Genomic DNA, 19,960 nt, shown 5'->3' on the forward strand with positions numbered 1-19,960 from the left:
GACATAGGGGTTGATTTACTAAATCTGGAGAGTGCAAAATCTGGTGCAGCTCTGCATAGAAAGAATCAGCTTCCAGGTTTCGTCTTAAAGCCTCTTTCACACTGTGTGTCCGTCGGACGGACTCCGTTTATCTCAGCAGCGGATCGATCCACCGATCCTCCGCTGAGCAGGAGAATGACAGCTGTTCTCCGCACTGTGTGCGGAGACACAGCTGTCAGAGCCCCATACATCTCTATGGGGGAATCATCCGATCCCATCCGATCCGCTGGACGGATGGAAAATAGGGTTTCCATCCATCCAGATTTGATGGATCGGATGTCAGCGTACATGTCTCCGCTGACATCCGATGCCCCATAGGGATGCATGGGGGGCCTGTTCAGATCCGCCAAAAAAACTGACAGGCGGATCTGAATGGTCCGCCTGTGTGAAAGGGGCCTAATTTAACAAACTGAAGTTAGAAGCTGATTGGCTACCATGCACAGCTGCACCAGATTTTGTACTCTCCAGTTTTAGTAAATTAACTCCATTAAATGTCTCTTCTGCAAAAAAAAAAAAGACTGCCAGCTCACAGATGAATTGGAGAGAATTCCTTTCCACAAGTCACACGTTTACACAGATGAGTCAAAGCTTTGTGGCCATGTGAAAGCATAGCTAAGCTTAAAGAAAATTTATTTAAATTGTGTTTTATGGTAAAATGTATGTAGGGCAATAAGCAGCAATAGGGGTGCAACATTTTAAAGTAGCTTTACTGTAGGCAATTAACATTTTATTGAAAATCTCAACTTTTCTTGGGAAGTTGCGCTTGGCCTTGTAAAACCAATAGTCATGGCGGCTGAGCATCACATTAAAGGACCAGTAAAGACGGTTTGAATGTAGATGGGGGCAGATTATGTTAATTTTTTAAGCAGTTGATTTATAGCAAACTACAGATACGCTAGTTTATTCTTGGTATATAAATTGACATACACTTCTTTATTCAATTATGGCTTATAGGTTTCTAAATGAATACTGTTTTTATTAAACTCCAATTCACAACTCCAATTATTTGTTTCATTGAATACCTGGGTAAAGATGGACTATGGGTTGTTCTGCAAATGGACCTCAGAATTTGGATTCTGATACTGTCCAGCTAATTGTCTCTAAATATGTTGTTCATTAATGGATACCTTCTAATGGATTATAATTATATATTGTACTTGTTAACTTTTACAGATGTGTCAATGAATGAGAGCGCAGACATGAGCTTACTTGTCTCTTCACCTGTGGACTCATCAGACTTGGAGTGTTCACTCTGCATGAGGTATCCCTTTATTCCTCTTTATAGGCTGCTGACAACACAACCAATCTGTGATCGTATTTAACTGCAAATTTTGCAATTAGAATTTATCTATATTAGTTATTAAAGAAGTCCTTTATAGCTAAAATGTTCTGGAAATTTGTGTTATTCAGTAAGAGAATAAATGCTCAGGGCTATAGTGTGCTCAGTGCATTAACCAGCAGAAGGCACCAGATTTCAAATTAAGGAGGCTTTGTCACAAAGAAAAACATTTGAGTATTAAAGAAGATCTTCATGAATTTTTTTCCTGGCCAGTTGTAGTTCAGCTTTAAGGTTTTGATGGAAGTATCCTTTCTTTAACCCACCGATCTCATAATAGTTCTGTGGCAGTGACTAAAGCCTCGTACACACGCACCGATTGTCGGCCGAACGATCGGCCGTCTTTTGTCCAGTGTTGTTGTGTTGGTTGAAATGTGCTCTAGACTGCACACGAATTTTGTCGGCCAACAACAACCAACTGCAGAAGTGATGTCATGTTCTGGTCTACTTTCCGTGTGTTTTTTCTTCTCTGAGCATGCCCAGTCTTGCTCATCTTATGTTTGTCGGCCGAAATCTGTACTGACTGACGAATAATCGGCCGTTCTGTTGTTGGCCAACAAAATTTTATAGCATGCAGACCAGATTTTGTTCGGCCGAAAAGTCGCAGTCGGTTGTTGGAAGCATCATACTAACAAGCCGACAATCGGCCGATCGGACGTTGGCCGAACATTTACGGCCGACAGTCGGTATGTGTGTACGGGCCTTAAGTGGTTCAGCTACACTACCAGGGCTAGTATGTAGCATATGAGCTGGGAAATAGCAACTTTCATCTGAGCCTTCGTACAAGGGGTTTTGATTTCTGATGGATTTCCTTTAAAATCATCAGATGATTGAAAGCACAACTCCAGCCAAAATCTTTTATTTCTTTTTGCATAGAGCAAAGCATTAGAAAATGTTAGATTTTTATTGTCTGCTGTATTGGGAAAATTTGCCTTCACTTCCTGTCAGAAAACGAAGTGAAAGAAATCTCTTTAATGGTGAAACAGTTGTAATAGTGTGAGAAAGGGCTAGAACTTCTGACAATGCTTTTATTGCTGTATGCGCCACTTGTTACAGTAACGCCAGCACACCCTACTCCTTGTACGGGCCTAAGAGGAACAAGAAAGTAAGGTAAAATCTCTTCAATGTGGTCACAGACAGATACAAAATTTTAGCTCTTTGCCACTTATCCAAAACGAAATAAAAAAAACATGGCTGGAGTTAGGCTGAGAAATTCTTGATTTAATTCTTTATACTTCTCAAATTGCTTTTTGCTCTGCTTTTCTGAACTTGTTTCAAAGCCTAACATTTATAAAGTAAGTTAGTGCCAGGTTCATGGCTGTTCAGTATTTCATAGAAACCAATCAGATACCAGTTTTGGATGCATAAGTATAGTAAAATGAATGGCCAGCTTTTCATTGGTCATTGCAGAAATATGCACTTTTCCTTTGCATTTTGTCATTAAGCAAAGCACATTTGTAAAGGAGATATTAAGAAATTATACCCAGTCTAAGGGCACCACAAGAACCCCACTGGTAATAGTTAAGGGTTCAGCTGCATGTCTGCGTCACTGGCAGACAGATTATATTAAACTATATGCCTGGTGCATTTCCTCCTTTAGGATCAGTAGACTGTGTTCCTTTCGGAAGACTAATTAATAACCCATTGCCCAGTCTCCAGTCTACAATCCAAGCTGGAATTAACCCAGTTCTACTTTTCAGGCAGCACAAATGTCACATTCAGATCAAGAAAAGAACTAAAAGGTAATATGGTGACTGATGCTGTCTGTGCCGTAGTAGTGGCTTTTACCCACTTAAACATACAGAGAACCCCTTATTCAGCTTTGACTCTTTAGTTTGTTATTGCACCTTCTGGCACTAGGCCAGTATGGTGTATTCTGTTGTAAATTCAGGATGAATCCACTCCTTCCATTTACTTGGTGCAAGGTATTGTTGTTTTCTCTTTTTACTCTTTTGGCTTCAGGTTGCTGTATGAGCCCGTCACCACTCCCTGTGGACACACATACTGCCTAAAGTGTCTTGAACGATGCCTTGACCACAACCCGAAGTGTCCATTGTGCAAAGAAGACTTGTGTGAGGTTGGTTTAAACTTTTAAGTTTCTTTGAATGTGTGTAGGTAATTTAAAGCTTTAAACCCCACAATAGTGAGCTACTGAGGGCTAAAGATGGCCTCTTACATGGGAGGATCTATTGTTGGGAATATACAAACACAATCCCAAATAATTCTTCACAAACATCCATTTGGCAAAAGCCCTGTCCATTAAAAAGAGTGAAAACAGCTGTCAGTTTCTCTGAATTTAAATTGGTTGTAAACCTCCAATATGAAATATGAACAAAGCATATCCCTCTAAAGTGTGTACTTGTCTCAACGTAGAGCACTGTGTCCTTTCTGTCTGCTACTTTGTTTCTCTGCTCTCAGCATGAGTCCCTTCTAACAAGTTTTCCTGACACTAAGAGAAAAAAGGTGACAGGGGAGGGAGCTCTCAGCTCTGTTACTATGTGCTGTGTGAAGGGGGGTGTGTCCCTCCCCTCCAATCAGCTCTCAAAGCTCTCCTCACTGAGCTCTGCAGCTTTAAACGCTCAGACAGGTATAAATTCTGAACTTTGAACAGATGTAGAGAAGAGAATACTGCAGATAAACAGGTACCACTGATGTAGGAGGATTTGTTAAATCTCTGTGTATCACCTGAAGCCAGTCACTTCACTGGATATACAGTATGAAGGGATTTACAACCACTTTAAAGTGGAACTAAACTCATCAATTAACCTGTTTTCCCCAAACAGTTATATTCTAGGCATTCTGTAAAAAATAACTGTCACATTTGCTTCTGCTCTAAACTGACCAGTCAAACCATCAAATGGCTGGTGTCATAACTAATCACATGTGCAGCAGCATGGCCGCTACAGATCAGAGACTCAGATGGCAACTTAGCCTGGCCATACATGTTCAATCTCCTTGTACAGTTTTCCTTTAGATTTACCAAAAATCATATAATATGAGGTCAAAACTAAACAACACTTTCAATTATATCCAATTAGGCAGGCCCTTGCACTACATAGTTGAAAGTTAATCTATAGAAAATTGTACTGAAAATTTTATAATGTGTGGCCAGCCTTACGCGGTTATAAAGGATAGGAGGGTTTAGTTCTGCTTTAAGTTCCCAGGTCTGCACACCTTCAGTGGGCGTTATGAGTAGATGTTTCAATTAACGACAAACAGCTGCTGAGCAATGTATGTGTGCAGGAACTTCAAAGTGAACAGGAATAGAATCAGGGACTATAGCAATAATCTTGCTTTTTTTAACTGGGTTTTACCGATGACTAAGCTATCACATCTGGGTGGACTGACCCCTTTTAAATAGAACAATCTACTGATTGTTGCATGTGCGGCAGTCACAGGTGACAGGTTTTCTCTGTTCAGCCCTGCTTTACCAGAAGTCCTATACTTCACAGTCCATGGTTTTCCAGATATCTTAAGGCTCTGGTCTATTTAGAATTAGAATTCAGGTCTGTGCACTTGGGGCTGTAGTGTATAGATTGTATCAATATTCTACCCGGTTTCATTTAAAAAAAAGTTGAATAGTGTGTGTGTGGTTGCTCTGTAGCCCAAGGTGCCCAGTAACATGCAATTCAAGCCTTCTAGGCGGGTGCTGACATCTTCAGTAGTTCCTACACTCTACCCTGCAATACTTAAAAAGTAGTATTAAACCCCTGGCTTTTTTTGGCTCCCAACACTAATCACAAAAAAAAAAAACATTTCCCAGTAAACTATTTGTTAAAATTCTTACCCCAACAGTTGCAGTTTACAACTTCCAGTGCTGCTGGCTCCTGCTGTCTTAGTGCTGCTTCCCTGAACTTTCAGTCCTCACAGAAAAGAGTTTACGGTTGACAGTACAGTCTCCTGTCAGTCTGTTCACTTGGAGAAAGGGGGGGGGGGGCAGGGGTGTCCTAGACAGGGGTCAGGCTCAGAGACCAGTAGCTATATTGGTGGAGGAGCTCCCACCAACCAGCAGAATAAGTATACATGCAGGTCACCTTGGCAGATGATACAAGCTCTCCTGAGGTACTGGGTCTACGCACTAACTGGTATTCACCAGATTACCTGATGGTGGAGAGGGGTGTTGCTGCCTGTTAGTACCAGGTCTTGGCCCTCAGGATCACCCCACCAGGAGGTGAGCAATTTGAGGTCCAGTAGAAGATATAGCAGGTAGGGATCAAGCATAAGCATAGTCAGCAAACAAGCCAAAGGTCGGTAACAAGTGGTTGCAGGTTGGTAGTGAAGATACAAACCACAGCAGCCGTGACAAGAACAGGCTATTGGCTGGAAAGAGTACAATAATCTGGCAAATAGGAAGTTCAAAGGCATGGTTTAAATAGGAAGTTCAAGGGATGAGGAAAGGGTTCAAGGTTCAAGTGAAAGCAGACACAAGGCAAGGTTTGAAAGGAATCAGCCAGGGAGCAGCCCAACATCTCGGCTGGCTCAGCCAGAAGAGATACTACAAGACACCGCAGAGGTTGCTGGTTCAGATCTGGGTCCTGACAAGGTCAATATGTATTCTGCTACATGTTTTTGGTAAAAAGAAAATCCCAGTAAGAGTATATTGATTGGTTTGAGCAAAAGTTATCGCGTCTACAAACTAGGGGAAAGATTTATGTAATTTTTATTTATTTTGTTTTTTACTAGTAATGGCGGCGATCAGCGTTTTTTAGCGGGACTGCGACATTGTGGCGGACAGATCAGACTCCTAAATGACATTTTTGACACTTTTGGGGGGGCCAGTGACATTACTACAGTAATCAGTACTAAAAATATGCACTGTTACAGGGAAGGGGTTAACCCCAGGGGCGATCAAAGGGTTAAATGTGTCCCTAGGGGGTGCTTTCTATCTGTGTGGGGGATGTACTTATGGAATGAACACAGGTACCTGTGTTTCTAAATAGGAGGAACACAGGAGCCCTGTGTTCATTGCTGACAGAACAGCGGTCTACCGCTGTAGCTAAAGGAACACTTGGAATGTATATGTGTTTTTACTTTGTGGGATAAAAAGCTGGAACCATACACTGTCTTATGACTGACAACTTCCAAAGTGGTTTTCATTCTGTTTTATGTTTCTTTCAGTATCTGGCGGTGAGAAAGTTCTGTAAAACAGAGCTGATGGAAGATCTAATAGCTAAGTATTTCCCTGAGGAACTTAAAGAAAGGAAAGCAATCTATGAGGAGGAGATAGCAGAGCTTTCAAAGTAAGTCACACAAGGAACACAGACATGTCATTCTAATAAAGTTTTGATGTTAACAAAATGTAATGTTTACAAAGAGCACATAATTGTCGCTGATACAGTTGAAGTCTCAGATGGGGTGTTCAAACTAGTTCCACAGTTTATTATTCGCCTTGATTTTTGAGAAACAAAAAAAGGAATATGGAGCTGCTCTCATAGAAACCAGAACTCTGAGAAATAACCCTCCTCCCCAAATTTGCTATGTTACTTTTTTTTCTAATGATAAGATAAAAGCTCCTTTTACTTATATAATTCCATTGGGACATGTTCTGTCAGGTCCCAAGTATCCCTTCTTCACTGTAGAGGAGGGTCCTTCTTTAGGTGCCCATCCAATGCCTGGGTTTCATGGACACTTCCTAGTGGCTGTCTAGCAGCGGGGTCCCCTCAGGCTGCACAATGATGATGACCAAAATTCACCCAACCAGGAAGTAGAAGGACCCCCTAAAAAAGGGTTCAGGATAGCAAGCGGGGAGAGAATGAGGAACATCTGCTCTCCAATCTCTTATCACATATCAGATCCCGGCTGTAAATGTATAAAAGAGGAGCTGCTCAGTCACAGTGCAGGGGAGGCAGCAGGGTCCATTAGACCCCTGATGTCTGTATAAAAAGAACCTGTAACTGCACAATGCTATCTAAGAGACCTTCTCAGCCCCTATGTGATGGCAACAAAGTTAAGTGTTTAAAATATAGGAAAACAAAAATATGTGAGCCCTCTCCCCCATGAGTGCTGATACGTGCAAACATGCACATCTACGATGCATGTGCACAGTCCTTTGTGCCACACTTAGGTTATACCTGTGCACACTGGAGTGATAGAAATAATGCTAGGGCCATCATTTATGGTTAACTGTAAACTGTTAAGCTGTAGAGGTTTTCAAAGTGTCACCTATATACAATTTTGGGTGTAGTTGTTTTTTACTATTTCAGTAGTGGTCATAATTTTGAGAATTCACATATTTACCAAATTTTTACTCAACAGTATCAATTTTATTATATTCTACAAAAATTTAGCACTTGTATTGTTTGTGTGCACCAAAATTAATTTAAGGTTATTTTCAAACATTTGAACCAAAACATTGTGGCATACAAAATTGTACCTCTTTTTTTTTTTTGGGGGGGGGGGGGGGTTGGTGATAAGTTTAAAGCTAAATAGGGCGCTCTTAACACGTGGAAGTGAAACATTTAAAATTTGCTCTGGCAGCAGAAGAGTTAAAGCTGAACTCCCGACAAATGAATGCTTACACAGTTAAAACTCTGTCAAAACACATATATGAACTTTATCTGCCACCTGACTAGTATGTACAGTACGTCTCTGCCCCCAGCCTGTGAATTGTACACTGAAGGAACAGCAAAACACTTGAAGCTCATTCTGATCTCTCCTTCTGTCAGCATATGTGCATGCAGCAGGACCCGATGGGCTTCGAATACTGATACTCTCTGTTTCAGTGATGCTGTACAGGGGGTTGAGGGGCTGATACCAAGCGAGATTCGGGTGCTTATGGTAGCTGTATATAAAAATGCATTTAATATTCTTTTAAAGAAAAACATGGCTGACTTAAATGGTAATTTTTTAAATATCTGCCTGGAGTTCAGTTTTAATCTATGAAGATGAACAATAAATCTGTAGCCTTCTTACTTTTTCCAAGCTCCAGTTTTTTTGTTAATTATTTATGGAATGTAACGTGTTTGCTCTGGTTTTTAATAAATCATCCCACTGTGCAAACTCCCTAGAGACCATAAGTTTCTCTGTGCTGCATTAGCTAACAGCAATATTGAACATAATATTAAGACGTCTATTGAAATCATTTTAATTTTATACCCAGTCCAACCATTGTAGAACTGCACAAACTGCAAGAATCAATAAAAAAATATACAAAATGGTTTGATTTTAAAATAGAATTTGTGGATACAGAATTTCGTGCTTGAACCCAGTTTTAAATAATGTTGCATGTTTGGGTGTAAGCCTTTGGGCTAAAGACTTACTTTTAAAAGATTGAAATAGGAATTAAGGCTTTCCTCTGAAATATACAATTTCTTACACTGACCTTAATTTACTATCGTTGCATATAGCATTTTCTATGGTTATTTTGTTAGAGAACCAGTCGTAGAAATGCTTACACCAAGTCTTAACATTATGACTAATTGTAAAAGTTTTTCTTTTCTTTTTACAAGCTTGAACAAAAATGTCCCTATATTTGTGTGTACCATGGCTTACCCCACAGTCCCATGTCCTCTGCACATATTCGAACCTTGTTATCGTTTGATGATTCGGAGATGTATGGAAACTGGAACAAAGCAATTTGGCATGTGCATTGGTGACTCTGTGAAAGGGTGAGCAAATTTGGCTTTATCTATCATCTCTCTGTTTCTCACACATTATTTGGGTGAGGATGCCATGGGTACAGAAAAATAAATTTGCTGAATACAATACCCTGCACTATATATTCCCTAACTTAGATTTGGGGACACTGCGAAGAAGGTGATATCAATAACTATGAATATTTATCAGTAGGGGCAGTCAAATGCAATAAATTGAGAATAAAAATCCCTTTGGCAGGTACGCCATTCTGTTCTAGTATGTGGAAATAAGGTGAGAACATGCAGAAAATGGTAAAGGAGAACTAAATTGACACTATTGGCCAAAAAGGCCTCATCATAGAAATACATCAATAGTGAGCTTTGAAAAACGGAAAGGGTTGGTTCGGGCTCTCAAACCAGGATCCTGGGTTTAGTTGTGTGTACAAGAGCAGCCTAGGATGCAAAATGTGCAAGCAAATGTAGAGGAAATTTAATGATGGGCAGGCACTAGAAGTAGCCAGCTGTGCTGTGCTGACCATGGATCAGGTAAATGTATGTCACTTTAGATTTTCTTTAAAGGAATCTAGGATTTGTTTGTGGTAATGTCGTCTGATTTCACATGGGCACTTCTAATTAGTATGGGCCCCAAAGGATGAAAATTATTTTCCAAGTGCATGGCTTTTTGTCTTAACTGGCCAGGGCCAGGTAATAAATTCACCAGTAGTTATGCATTGGCATTTATTGCACACCACAGTAGTAAACAGCAAGTCACAGAAAACCAAAAATCATATTGTCAGTCTATTTACCCCACAGTTCTCTACTAATAAAAGCGGATTTCTATCTTATTGGTTTTTGTTTTTTTTTTTTGTTACTAAAGGCTGTTTGTCATTGCAATATATATGTTCTGTTTTTTTTTTACATTCTTTTAATTATAATATAATACACTCAGGATGCTTTCTAAATAACACATTGGTAAAATCCATAGATTCCCAATTAGAAGTGATGATACCTCTTTCTAAATTATATGAAATGCATTTTGAGTAGTGACCAACAGACTATTTGTCTAGAACATTGGTCTTCAAACTATGGCCTTCCAGTTGTTAAGGAACTACAATTCTCATCATGCCTAGTCATGTGAATGTCAGAGTTTTACAATGCCTCATGGGATGTGTAGTTCCGCAACAGCTGTAGGGCCAAAGTTTGAGGATCCCTGCTATAGAATATGAAGAAGCACTTAAACTGACCTCTTGATTTAATACCTCTTCTAGATTTGCAGATTATGGATGCATTTTGGAGATCCGTAATGTAGAGTTCTTTTCAGATGGTCGTTCAGTTGTGGACAGTATTGGAAAAAGAAGGTTTAAAGTTATTCAGCACAGTCAAAGAGATGGTTACAACACAGCTGATATTGAGTACATTGAGGATGAAAAGGTTAGTACCATATTTATCGGCGTATAACACGCACCTCAATGTTAGGAGAGAAATTTGAGGAAAAAAGCTTAAAATTTAAAATAAACAGCTTTGAACTCAGAACATTTTTTTTTAATCAAATGACATCTCACCAGTGTCCAGCAATGCAGCCTCATCAGCAGTGTCCAGCAATGCAGCCTCATAAGCAGTCTCCAGCAATGCAGTCTCCAGCAATGCAGCCTTATAAGCAGTGTCCAGCAATGCAGCCTCTAGCAATGCAGTCTCCACTAATGCAGCCTCGCAAGCACCATTGACACGATCAGTTTTTAAAAAGGCCGGGAAGCAGCGCCGAGAGCAGAAGGGGGCGGGCCGGGCCGAGGAGAAGGGAGAACGATCGCTCGTTGTCATCGGAAGTCCCGCCTATGATAGACGTCACATGTCTCGGCAGAGGAGGCAGGACTTCCTATGGCAGCTCGTCCTTCCTTCTCCTTGGCTCGGACTCCCCCTCCTTCTGCTCTCGGCGCTGCTTCCTAGCCTTTTTTTTTTTTTAAATATCGGCGTATAACACACATTATTGCTTTTTCCTCCATTTTTAGGAGGAAAAAAGTGTGTGTTATACGCCGATAAATACGGTATTTAGGAGAAAGTAGTTATCTATGACTAGGTTCATGAACGCTGGTTGTACATGAAGAAATCTAATAATTTTACAGTAAGATCTGTGAATGATCTTCTCTCTGTTAGACATGCAATATTTGAATGTTAGAAGATATCTAGAAAGGCCATAATGGTAGCAGTGAAACTGTGGGTTATATCTCTTTACCCCTGCTTCATCAGCTGCTATACATAAAATATCTAATGTGACTTTCCAGTCCCCCAGCTTCCTTGTCACAGCAACAACTGGTCTCCTATGTTACACTTATACAGGTTTTAAATTTATATAGATGGCAAGATTGTCCCAGAGTTACACTGAAAATAATTTCATTATGGCCGGGGCATAACTCGAGCATACAAAGCAAGGCAGAATTCTGACAGGTCATTTAACCTGGCTCATTTCCCCTCAGCACTTCATTTTCAATATGCGTAGCACATTTGCAATACCTTTTACATTCCCATTGCAATTCATGCTGAAAAAGGTGCTGAAGTTAAAGGGTACTGAAACAACTGCTGCTTAACCAGTATAAATCATAGAGGATATGTATAAAGAAAATGTTTTTCATTGTCACATATATAACACATCAATTAAAACTGACATAGACAAATGTAAAAAATGATACGTGATCAACTGTTAAAAAAGTGATCATTGCAACAGCTTGGGTAAAGTATTCTCATATTCCAAAACGTTTCGAGACGCTCTCTTCTTTAAGAGAACAGAGAAAGAACAGATCACTAAACATTGATGATAAAAACACATCGCACTAGGGGAATGCCCACCCACTACCAAGCAGCAGTTCCAATTATTAGTCTGGATGCTTGTAAAATCCCAATCCTCATATATTATAATTATTAATTTATATATATATATATATATATATATATATATATATATATATATATATTGATTTTTGAAGATGGGGGGGGGGGGGTGAAAACACTTAACTTTTGTCGTATCATAGAGGATATATATTGCCAGAACACCATGAATATTTATTTTAAAGTCTGAATTTTGAAGAGATGACCTCCCAGTCCATATTGTGCAGCCATTCAAGGCTGCATAGGCATAGGACCCCTTTCATCAGGCATGTTACCATTGTGCTATATAAATATAAATGAGCCCTTTTTTTAAAGCAATCATATGGCCACAATAGGCCTTTATACTGCTTTATAAATGGACATCATAGAATATATAAAAATCAATTACTTTTAGGATGTTTGACAGAAAATGTGGTATAGAGAAGCCATTGTTGAAAAGTCTGCATTCATATGTGCATCTTAATACACAGATGAAATTCCTTTAGACTGGGTTCACACTGAATTCAGAGCGGCTCGCAGCAGGGGGTCCGGTGTGTCCCCGTGCACCATTTCAGGCCTGAATTTGTGACTGATTTCAGATCTGAAACGGACCAGAAGATGCACAGGACTTTTCTGCAAGCGGGTCTGCAGCTGACACAGATCTGTGTGAACTGGCTCCATTGAGAGCCGAACACAGTCTCCTGTCATGCGCATTGGATGCAGCGAAATCTGCATCCAATTCGCAACAGTGTGAACCCAGCCTCAAGGTAGCCGTTTTTTTATGCCAAAAGATTTACATTTTTTCAATTTCTAAGATTTTCATAGACCTGGCACACAGAGCAGGCAGGACATTTACACTACACTACTGTCATTGTTACAGTTAAGGTATGCAGAAGAATGATCACTCCAGCGTCATTGAATAGTAAAGGGGTAGCAGCCAACTGATGAATTCATTCCTCTGCTCTCCTGACGGTGCTCCTTGCATGTTGGGCCTCTGTATGTGGCTATGCTGTGACAATGTCTCACATATGTGGTATTGCCATACTCAGGAGGAGTAGCAGAATGTATATTGGGGTGTAATTTTTGCTATGTACATGCTATGTGTTAGAAATATCTTATAAATTGACAACTTTGTGTAAAAAAAAAAAAAAAAAAGTTTTCATTTTCTTTCCACGTTTTCCAAAAACGTGTGGAAAAAATTACATGTTCAAAAGACTCATTATGCCACATAGAATATACATTGGGGTGTTTGCTTTCCAAAATGGGGTCATTTTGTGGGTAATTCCATTGTCCTGGTGCTCCAGGGCCTTCAAAAGTGTGATAGGTCGCTAGGAAATTATATGTGTAATTTATGCTCTTAGAACACCTGACGGTGCTCCTTGCATGTTGGGCCTCTGTATGTGGCCAGGCTGTGAAAAGTCTCACACATGTGGTATTGCAATACTCAGGAGGAGTAGCAGAATGTATTTTGGGGTGTAATTGCAAGTATGCATATACTGCGTATGAGAAATAACTTGTTGTTATGACAATTTTGTGTAAAAAATTATTTCTTAATTTTCCCAGAAATTGTGGGAAAAAATTACAACTTCAAAAAACTCACCATGCGACTTACTAAATACCCTGGACTGTCTACATTCCAAAACGGGGTCATTTGGGGGGTATTTGTACTGTCCTGACATTTCAGGGCCTCAAGAAATGATAGGCCGTCGGTACATCAGGTGTGATTAGGTGTGATCAATTTTCAATGATTGGCACCATAGCTTGTAGACTCTATAACTTTCACACAGACTAAATAATAACCACTAATTTGGGTTATTTTTAAGAAAGATATGTAGTAGTATAAATTTTGGCCTAAATTTATGAAAAAAAAATTACTTATTTGCAAAATTTTATTATAGAAACTAAAACAAATTTTCGCTTTTTTTTTCAAAATTTACGCTCTTTTTTCACTTATATCACAAAAAATAAAAAACCCAGTGGTGATTAAATACTACCAAAAGAAAGCTCTATTTGTGTGAAAGAAAATGACAAAAATTTCATTGGGTACAGCGTTGTATGAGTAATTATCATTCAAAGTGTGAGAGCGCTGAAAGCTGAAAATAACAATATGCTAGATTATGCAAGTGTTTAATGTTTATGAAGTAAATTCAAATGTCATATAGAATAACCAGTGTATTTGTTGGAAACTGGGGATTACTGGTTTAAATACATTTAGGATCAGCCACAGCATGACCCCCCCATCAGTTTCTCTACTTCCCATCAATTAGCCATGCATCTCCCCCACGCCCCATCAACCACAGCAGTACCCAGTCAATCATAGTACCTCCCCAATTTATCACAATGTCCCCAGCCATCAAGCATCCTGTGTCCCTGTCCCCTACTGTAGCTGCTGTCCCTTCCGCCATCACTCACAGCAGCCCACTCTGCCAATCAGTTAAAGTTGCCCCTGTTCTGAGTCACAATGCTCCCCCATTAGTCAGAGTCCCTCCAGTGCCCTTCCCATTAGTTACAAATCCCAATGTACCCATCCACTTGAAGGATATAACTTTACACCAGTTGCTTACTTCAGTGGTCCTCAACTCCGGTCCTCAGGGCCCACTAACAGGCCAGATTTTAAGTATTTAAACAAAGTGTTTCTGTATAGACCACAGAAAAAAGAAGGTTAATTAGTCAGCAATGACATGTCAGGCTCTTAGTATAGTGAACATAGATGTTTTATTAATAAAAATCTTGGGGTATAATAAAAACCGTGCAAGAAAATTGTTGGTAAAATACAATCAGTGCAGTGACAAGAAACAAGACAGACAAGACATTAACATAAAGTGACAAAAAAAACCGGCCGGCTTGAATTTGTATTACTTCAAGTGGTATAAATATACAATCAAGTGCTTTATCCGCATAAATATTCTTGAAGGGACTCCTTAGTGAGCAAATGGTCGCCAATTTTGATTGGTAACTGTGTATGGGCAGTTAGTAACTGTGTATGGGCAGTTAGTATTATCTGGTTGCTCCAAAAAGCCACTTAGCGTGGTGTTTGTTGATATATTCGGTAGAGGCAGGGATGGGGGGTATTCCGCCCAAGAATGTTAGTGGCTTTTTTGGGGCAACCAGATAATACTAACTGCCCATACATAGTTACCAATCAAAATTGGCGACCGTTTGCTCACTAAGGAGTCCCTTCAAGAATATTTATGCTGATAAAGCACTTGATTGTATATTTATACCACTTGAAGTAATACAAATTCAAGCCGGCCGGTTTTTTTGTCACTTTATGTTAATGTCTTGTCTGTCTTGTTTCTTGTCACTGCACTGATTGTATTTTACCAACAATTTTCTTGCACGGTTGTTATTATACCCCAAGATTTTTATTAATAAAACATCTATGTTCACTATACTAAGAGCCTGACATGTCATTGCTGACTAATTAACCTTCTTTTTTCTGTGGTCTATACAGAAACACTTTGTTTATATGCTGTTATTGGTTAAGCCAGCCTAATACACTTAGTCCATACAGGCACAGACATAGATTCCTTGATAAAATTACTCCTCACAAACCACTTTATATGCCAGATTTTAAGTATTACCTTGGGGAGATGCAGACTAGAGTACTGCAATCACTGAGCAGCAAATGATATCACCTGGTATGTATTTCAGTTATCTTGCAAACCTGGCCTGTTAGTGGGCCCTGTAGGCCAGGGTTGATGACCACTGGCTTACTTGACTAAAGAAAACCAAGAAGATGGAGTCAGCTGCCGAGCTAAAGTCCTGATTGCGTAAAGCCCTGATGTCAGAAGGACCTTGGGTATCATTGTACCATGCTTCTGTAAAGCTGGCACTGAAACATGGCTGATAGATTAGGAGCTTTGTTCCCTGGTGTCCAACAAATGAAGAGCCGTACAGCGAGCACCAGCAGGCCACATGTTGGGCACCAGGGCTCTTCTAACAGAGTTACACCAAGGAAAGCTTCCCTGCATCCCCCAAGATGTGCATACCCTCATCTCCCAGTCACTTGCATGGATAAGCAAGGAGCAAACATGCCTACAGGGATTTCATGGACTCTGTCTTCACACCACAATGAATGCAGAGGCTGCTTATCTATCTTCACTTTCACGCTTTATTTTTTTAGTATTGCTTTTGTTTCTAGTCACTATTGTGTCCAAGATAATTTTGAAGCACCGAAATGATGTTTAATCTAAAAGTGGCAAGAACCAAGCATGAGGAGCTAAAAAAACCATGGTATATTGTAATACAATACCATGTATTTGGTGCCAACAAATCTCAAATGGAGAATGTATAGGGTACAAGTGATTCCAAGATAGGTTTTTATAATTAGCCAATTCCCTTGTGTTCTAGAAGATGAGTGCAAGAAATCCTGGCGCTGTTCTGTGAGATGCTACAACATTATACCCAAAAGAATTTGTTTATACTTTGAGAGTCTGCTTGCAATAAAACAATGAAAATATACTTTGTAAGGGTAGAAGTTTGTGAATAAGCTACATTTTAGAATACAGAGAATTCAGAATGTCAATGTGAGAAATTTAAATAGTTTTATTTTATTTTCTAGGTTAGAGAAGAAGATTACGAGGAACTCCGTGTATTGCACAATGCTGTGTATGATCAGGCGTACAACTGGTTCAGTACTCTGAAACTAGCATTGAAAACTCGAATCTTGAGTCATTTTGGTCCTATGCCAGCTAAGGATTCTGATTTACAGGTACATTATCAAATAATGATTCAGATAACAGTTGTAATGGTGGTACTGTATGGTCCTAGAATAGGCTATACTTGGGTAAGGTCTAATACCTCATTGATGAAGGTACATTTTTAAAATTAAAGATAAAGAAAATGGGTACATCTGGTTAATTTTAATATTTGAAATGTTAGTTTGAAAGGCATCATAATCAGCTGGCTCTATACATCAAATATTCATACTTTGATTGAGACAATAACCTGGAACAAGCATGAAGATAAGGAAATCTGAGTGAAATCCAAGCTCCATCTATCCAAGCTCCATCTATCCAAGCTCCATCTAACAAGAATAACAGCAAAAGAAAATAGAACTTTCAGAAGAGGGGTCAGCAGTGGCAGCTTCTGCACTTCCTTTAGCAAAGGCTTCCCTTTATGAACTGTTATTACACAGTCATAGATTTGAACTTGAGGGTGCTTACAGGGCCTTCAGAAAGCTGCTCAATGACTTCAGTTTAGTTTAATTTGTGCTTTCCTGAACCTGATGCTCTTCAGTGCATCGTTACCAAGCAAAGATTAAATAAATAGCATATGCACATAGCTTTGTATACTTGAACTGATTAACTGTCAATTCAAGATGTCATTTGGAGGGGAAGGTGGGAGAAATTAGGCACTGCCTATTTTCATTCACTATTTGATCACTGTTTGTAGTTGTCACATGGCTGCAAGTACAATCAGGTGAAGTAATCCATGTATGTATTTTGTTCTCTCTTTCATCCTATTTCAATTTTTTCTTCACCTGTACTTACTAAAAGATATGCTTGTTACCATAGGTGCTTCACTACATTCACAGCCCTGAGGCATAAAGTATATTACAATCAAAATAGAACTAACCTAGGCCTTGTATAGCATAGCCTCTAATGGTTTGTAGTGTTATGAGAAAGGGAAAGGGTTCTGCATACTGCAGTTGTGATATGTTGACCTGCATTTTGCCATTAAAAGCAGCTAAATAATATGCTCCAAATTTTTCAATAGAACTCTTCCAAAGTGCATGTTATTGCATATAAGTACAGGTATGAATATATTTGATGTGGATGTTTTCTAGGAAACCTTGTCAGGCGGTCTGTTTTACCCTCCGCAGCCAAAAATACTCCTCCCTGCCCTTCCTGCATTCTCCAACTCTCATTTTTCCGTATTGTTTTGAATCCAAGTGGTTGCTATAAAGCAGTTCAGATTGCCTGAGGTGCCTGATGTGCCAGATTGCCTGAGTTGATCTTCCCTTAGTCACATGTAAATGGAAAAGAGGAAAAAAAACCTCCATAAATACAAAAGACATGTTAAAACAATAAAATTACCATTGTAGTAAAACAACAGGTGTTGGTCGTCTACCTACTGGAAAGTTTTGAGCCCAGGGCCAGGGTTATTTCATGGACCACCAACATTGTAATACATTATTATCATTATTTTATATTTCAAATAAAGTCTTAGTTGCAGGCTTTGTATTTTTTCAAGATATAGCACTGATTTGTATAGCACTAATTACATTTGGATAAAACATATGACTAGGGAACAAGTGGAACCCCATTTTCTTGTAAACCTAAAGATAATACTGTGCCTTTCAATGAAAAAAGAATATCAGATAGGAATAATAAGTCCCCACATATATAGATATATATGTAAAAATCTGTTTTTTGCTAGAAAATTACTTAGAGCCCCTAAACATATATATGTTTTAAGTCAAGGCCCTAGAGAATAAAATGATAGGTGTTACAATTTTTTACGTGACACGGTATTTGTGCTGTGGTTTTTTTTTAAACGCAATTTGTTTTGGAAAAAATACACTTTAGTAAATGTTTATGCATAAAAACACAAAATAATACCCAATTGTTTGGTAGAATATAGACGATGTTACATCGAAAAAATAGATACCATGTCATGCCTTAAAATTGTACACGCTCGTGGAAGGGCGCCAAACTACAGTATTTAAAAATCTCCATAGGCGACGCCTTATAAGCTTTTACAGGTTACCAGTTTAGAGTTACACAGGAGGTCTGGTGCTGGAATTATTGCTCGCATACCGTTTACGATGATGCGTCACATGTGTGGTACAATGTTACATTTGCATGTGTGACCTAAGTATGCATTTGTCTGAGCACAGGGGAACGGAGGCGCTTGGAATCTTTTTTTTATAATATAAAAAAAAAAAGTTTTTACACTTTACTCTTTCATTTTTTTATTTGTTTTTATCAACTCTATTGCTATCACAAGGGGTGAACAACATCCCTTCTGTCACCTGTAAAAGCTATCCTGTGGCTAATTAGCCACTTTTATGTTAAAGCCCATAGCCAGCTGAAAAAAAGATACCGGGATGATGCCAGTAGCTGCAGCCATGATCCCGGTATAACTCCTAACTGATGACGTACGGGTTCGTCACTGAGGCTGAAGTGGTAAAAAAAGCCTGTATTACTTTGACCACAGGTGGACAACTAATTCAAAGTTCATGAGCCAGATAGTCCAGCCTAGGAGCTGATAAATATTTTTATTGAACGAGGGAAATGTGACTATAATGACAAAAGACCAGTGCAAGGCCTAAATTATTAATGTTGCATAATAGTTTTTATGCATTTTTTTAAATACATTTCCTTTATTTTTTCTAGGTAAATCCCAATGGCCCTGCATGGTGTTGGTGGATTCTCGCTGTTCTTCCTCTTGAGAGCAGGGCACAGCTCCCTTTTCTCGCAATGACATCACTGAAAGATCGCTTAACTAGCATTCGGCGTGTCCTTATGTTTATGTGTCGTACACGTACACGATAATGACATTGTACGCATTGCGTTCCATCTGACAAATACATAGTGCACATGCCAGAAATGTATGTCATACCGCAAGGTTTTTCTGCCTTGCCAATTTAACTTATTGTTAATGGTTTATTTTTCTTTTTTGTTTTTCAACTACTGAATGAAAACAAATCCTGGATGCCTTTTATATGAAATGCAGTATACACATATTTTCTTTGAAGCTTTTCCATTTTGATAAAGTTTTGTTATATAAAAAGTTTTTACAGAGCTGTACAGATTTGTGATCATCCGTAATGCATAATTTATTTTTCATGACCATTTCCTCTGCTTTTATTTGTGCTTGATTCATTGTTTAAAAAAAAAGAAAGCAAAGAAAAAACTGTTGTTAGTGCCTTTTTATTGTTTTATAAATTTATAAGAAAAATAGATATTTCCACATTTTTCTATGTTATTCCATTTAAATTTGCTCACATACTGTACATGTGATTGCATAAAACAAATGTATAGCCAAAATATTTTTTATAATTGGATAGGGTAGGGAAATATTAGAACCGCCTGTTCAGAGAAACACCCAAGCTCAGCTGCTTATACCTTAAGTGTAGATGCTAAAGACCGGTGCACAGGCTATGGTGGCCAATTACTCATATGATTCACAGCAAAATAAAGTC

At 39.0% G+C, this 19,960-nt stretch overlaps 1 protein-coding gene across 2 annotated transcripts in view; it reads left to right on the forward strand.

Annotated features, from left to right (window-relative positions):
* LONRF3 (LON peptidase N-terminal domain and ring finger 3) overlaps positions 1–19,635 on the forward strand; it is a 47,124-nt gene extending 27,489 nt beyond the window's left edge. Inside the window, exons 5-11 of one of the 2 annotated variants that reach the window (XM_082263496.1) lie at positions 1,213–1,300; positions 3,338–3,452; positions 6,494–6,615; positions 8,824–8,982; positions 10,218–10,380; positions 16,373–16,522; positions 19,152–19,635. In XM_082263496.1, the coding sequence (XP_082119622.1) occupies positions 1,213–1,300; positions 3,338–3,452; positions 6,494–6,615; positions 8,824–8,982; positions 10,218–10,380; positions 16,373–16,522; positions 19,152–19,310 (956 nt within the window). In that variant the 3' untranslated portion in view covers positions 19,311–19,635. The remainder of the gene's footprint in view (positions 1–1,212; positions 1,301–3,337; positions 3,453–6,493; positions 6,616–8,823; positions 8,983–10,217; positions 10,381–16,372; positions 16,523–19,151) is intronic. The other variant, XM_082263495.1, reaches the window with a different exon arrangement.
* The last annotated feature ends 325 nt before the right edge of the window (positions 19,636–19,960 follow it).

Source organism: Pelophylax lessonae (assembly GCF_965119305.1).
Source record: "Pelophylax lessonae genome assembly, chromosome: 7".
NCBI lineage: Eukaryota > Metazoa > Chordata > Amphibia > Anura > Ranidae > Pelophylax > Pelophylax lessonae.